Source organism: Zingiber officinale, chromosome 9B (genome assembly GCF_018446385.1).
Source record: "Zingiber officinale cultivar Zhangliang chromosome 9B, Zo_v1.1, whole genome shotgun sequence".
In the NCBI taxonomy this organism is placed as follows: Eukaryota; Viridiplantae; Streptophyta; class Magnoliopsida; order Zingiberales; family Zingiberaceae; genus Zingiber; species Zingiber officinale.
This window is the reverse complement of record NC_056003.1, coordinates 15,069,900-15,073,631: the sequence shown is the minus strand read 5'-3', so window position 1 is coordinate 15,073,631 and position 3,732 is coordinate 15,069,900. Positions and strand designations below refer to the sequence as shown.

The 3,732-nt window shown below is 48.6% G+C and overlaps 1 protein-coding gene across 2 annotated transcripts; it reads right to left on the bottom strand.

The window, feature by feature from the left end:
• LOC122024974 (subtilisin-like protease SBT3.13) lies at positions 1-3,158 on the bottom strand. 2 transcript variants are annotated; one of them, XM_042583720.1, is made up of 9 exons: positions 3,011-3,158; positions 2,848-2,939; positions 2,637-2,725; positions 1,680-2,299; positions 1,525-1,595; positions 1,201-1,455; positions 1,016-1,133; positions 769-940; positions 1-667 (listed from the first exon to the last, which is right to left on the bottom strand). In XM_042583720.1, the coding sequence occupies exons 1-9, from the start codon at positions 3,107-3,109 to the stop codon at positions 117-119; spliced, it is 2,067 nt and encodes a 688-aa protein (XP_042439654.1). In that variant the 5' UTR covers positions 3,110-3,158; the 3' UTR covers positions 1-116. The 2 variants fall into 2 exon arrangements, with proteins under 2 accessions (XP_042439654.1, XP_042439655.1); XM_042583721.1 differs by lacking the exons at positions 2,848-2,939; positions 3,011-3,158 and having other exon boundaries at positions 1,680-2,529.
• Positions 3,159-3,732: the final 574 nt, after the last annotated feature.

Sequence of the window (3,732 nt, the reverse complement as noted above, 5' to 3'; positions counted from 1 at the left end):
TAACACGAAATAATGCGATACAATAAATCAAACCATGCTTATTCTCCGTATCGAGCCAAAAACAAAACATATGCACGACGAAAGATCATGTTGTTGCTGTTCGTGTCTGAATTCTCTCACTCAACATCAGCGTAGAAATCCTGAATCACAACGCGAGCTGCGATCGGCATCCTCACAACATGGTCCCCACCATCAGACCAAGTCAAGCTTCCAAACACGTAATCTCCCTGCAGCTTGTGAGCCGCCTTGAACGACACCTTGAAGTCGTGCACCTTGGCAGTGGCGTTGAACACGAGGACCGGCGGCTGCACGTCCACACGAACGCCCGGCGGCGATTCGACGAGCGCTTTGTAGACGGCGTCCACCTCTCCCACGTTAGTGACCCTCCTCCAAACTGTTTTTCTGGTCATCAGATCAGGGACGGAGATGGCAGGAAGGTTCAGGTTGTACACAGGCTGCTGATCCCGTGCTTGAGCACAGACGCTAAACCGCCCTGCAGTGCAGTTGAAGAACTCGAAGTACTCCCGTGGATCGATGTCGTAGACCAGGCCAGGATCGGAGGCCCTGTTAGGATCGATCTGACCACCTCCCAAGTCGAAAGGGTCTGCAATTTTTCGTGGGGTCGATTCTGCTTGTATCGGCATGCCGTAGGCATTGATGTTCGACGCTGTGCGCAGCAACAGAGCCAAGTTACTTACCGTGCTAACAGTTTGTGCAGAGTTCGCACACCGAACAAAAGATTGCAAGGAGAGTTTGATGATCAGTTACCTGTTGTGACCAGTGCTGATTTGATCGCAGCGTGAGACCAGTCAGGATGGAGGGACTTGAGCAAGGCGACCACTCCTGATACGTGTGGACAGGCTGCCGATGTTCCTGAGCCCAAAACGTAGCTGTCCCTCTCTGCTCCCAAGATGCTCACGCCAGGTGCAGCAACATCCGGCTGTTTCAAAGATCAATACCGCGGTGTTGATCGTTGTAACAAGAATTCCTTTGTTTTTAAAAACTTGTTTCTGACCTTGAGCACTCCAGGGAAAGGCACAGCTGGCCCTCTCGAAGAGAACCATGCTACTTTTGGAGACAGAACTCCTTCTCCTACCACACTGTGTGTCAGCTCCACTGCAACTTCAGGCGAACTGCTTAATTCGACAGTGTCGACGTGTTAGAGCTGGATACAAAGATATTGATGCTGAAAAAACTTGCCTTTTTGCGGCTGCGTAGTTGCTGATCCGGTTTGCGACGTCGAAGTCTACAAGAACACAGATGACCCCCGTGCATTGGTAAGTGATATCCAGGATATTAGTCGTGAACTGTGCAAAAATGAGCCCCTTTCCCCCGGCATTCAAGACGTTGGACAATGCCTCGATGAAGGAAAATACAGGTGAGATTGAGTTATTCGAATTGCAAAGCACGATCGATCTGCTTATGTCTGTTCCATTCAGGGATTCCTGTGTACAACTGCAGAGGCAGAGCATACATTAGAATGCAATGGCAGAGATCGATGGTGTTAGAGTTCATATGTAATACCTTCCGCCATCGTGGAGAGGCCGGAATTTGTTGCGTGATTGATAGGTCCGGTTGTAGAAGATTGACTGGCCCTGCAAGTAGACATGGCAATGGATTTCCTGATTTATTAGTGTTTTGGCAATTACGTTAAGTAAGAGTCTAAATTGAATCCGTACAATGAAAGTTCGATTGTTTCCGAGCCTGATCACTGTCGGAAACGAACGATCGATCGTGCTGGCGGCCACCGTGATGACCCAGGGCGCGGTGTTGACGATGGACTGCGGAGTGGGCCCGCTATTCCCGCCCGCGTACACCACCGTCACCCCCTTTGCCACCGCGTGCAGCGCGCCGAAGGAGTCGTCGTGCGGCACCACCAGCGACAGTGAGAGCACGTCCACGCCATCGTGGATTGCGTCATCGATGGCCGCGAGCACGCCGGCGCTGGTAGCCACGGGCCCTTCGCTGCTCGACCAGATGACCTTGTACACCGCGAGGCGGGTGCGGGGAGCGCCGCCGCGCGCGGCCCCTGTGGCCAGGCCGTGGAAGCTGGCGCCGGGCACGACTGAGCCGACGGCGATGGAGGCGGTGTAAGTGCCGTGGCCGAAGAAGTCGCGCGGAGAGAGGAAGTCCTCCTTGACGTCGTCGGCGTCGATGCCAGCGGTGTAGTCGGGCGCCGATGATCTTGCGGCTGCAGTTGGAAGGTCCGAAGGCCTCGCCGACCTGGCACACGCCTTTCCACCGTGACGGGATCGGTCCGTAGCCGTCATCGTGAAGCTCTTGGATTCCGGCCAGATCCCTGCTCTAAAGATTCACCCAGCGTCACTATCATTATCGCATTTGGTCTTTCTACCAAAAATTGGAAACGAAGAGATCTGTATCAACGATTCCTATGATGATCCCATCTCCATAGTTACTCTTCTCAAGGAGTTTCGTTGGATGATCATAGAAGTCCCAGCAAATCCCAACTCCGTGTTATTTGCAACTCATAGTTTCTACTTAGCTCTACACTCACAACGTCAGGCGACTCTGCATTACCAATTTCCTCATTTCACTTCACCAGAAACCAAAAAACCAAAAAAAAAAAACATTTTCTCCTGTTTAATTTGATTCAGAAAACTAGAAGTCAATTCAACCTGCTAATTCTTCAGCTTGCTCTTCCGTGATCATGGCTGCAAAACCATGCTTGTAACTGTACACCAACGAAGCCAGGGCATCCTCCTTCCTGTTGCAGAAGATAACAATCAGTTCAATTTATAATCTCAATTTAATTTCTATTATTCAATTGCAAGATCAGGATATGAACAAAGTGCAGAAACGGCCTGTCTGAGCCTCCGAGTTTAGCACCTTCCAAAGAGAGAAGTGAGCAGGCCATGGTGTGAGGCGGTGACATCCTCTGGGTTGTCGTGCTTCCTCTCCCCCATGTATACAATATACAGCTGAAAAACCACCAAGAGCTGTGAACTCCGATCAGTGAAAACTAACAAAGAAAAAAAAAAAAGAATCTCACTTTGGCATCGGGTGTAGCTACAGTGGAGAAGATCTGATAGCACTGAAGAGTTATCATGCAGAGGAGAAAGAGAAACCAGTTGTGAGTTTGGGATGCCATTTCACTACTGTCTTTTTGGCTCTAGCTACAACATCAAGAGCCTGTTCTTAATCTATAGGCAATTCCTTCTTTGACGTGCCACCCAAAAATGTGTAATTAATTGCTCTGTTTCCACTGATTCTTGGCCATATGTCACAGATAAGTGGTGACTCAAATGAAAGAGACTTGATTAAAGAGATTAGGTGTTCAAGTTGGATGCCATCACTTGATTGCCCTGTTAAGGATTTAGCAGTCAGTCAACTGAAACTAAATTTCTGTAACAACCTGTACTAGTCGTATTGTTCTTAAATGAGGTAAAACAATAATGATATTATGCTTTATTTTAAAATTTGAGAAGTGTTAATATAGTATTTATTCTGATTGAAATAATATGAATAAAAAAGAAATTTTAATGTGAAACTACGTCATCAGTGTGCATCCCGTGTTTTGGTTGCCTTACGCATAGTAATTCTCTCTCGCATAGAAACTTGACACGACAACAGTCGAGTGCTAAGCGGACTCACGTGTAAATTGCTCCCTGCCCGGAAGGAGACAGCTAATCTTGGAATCGTGTCGGTCGTTGGGTTTGGTATTTCATCCCATGCGTGGTATCTCATGGGCTCTTCCTTACTTCATGGACATAT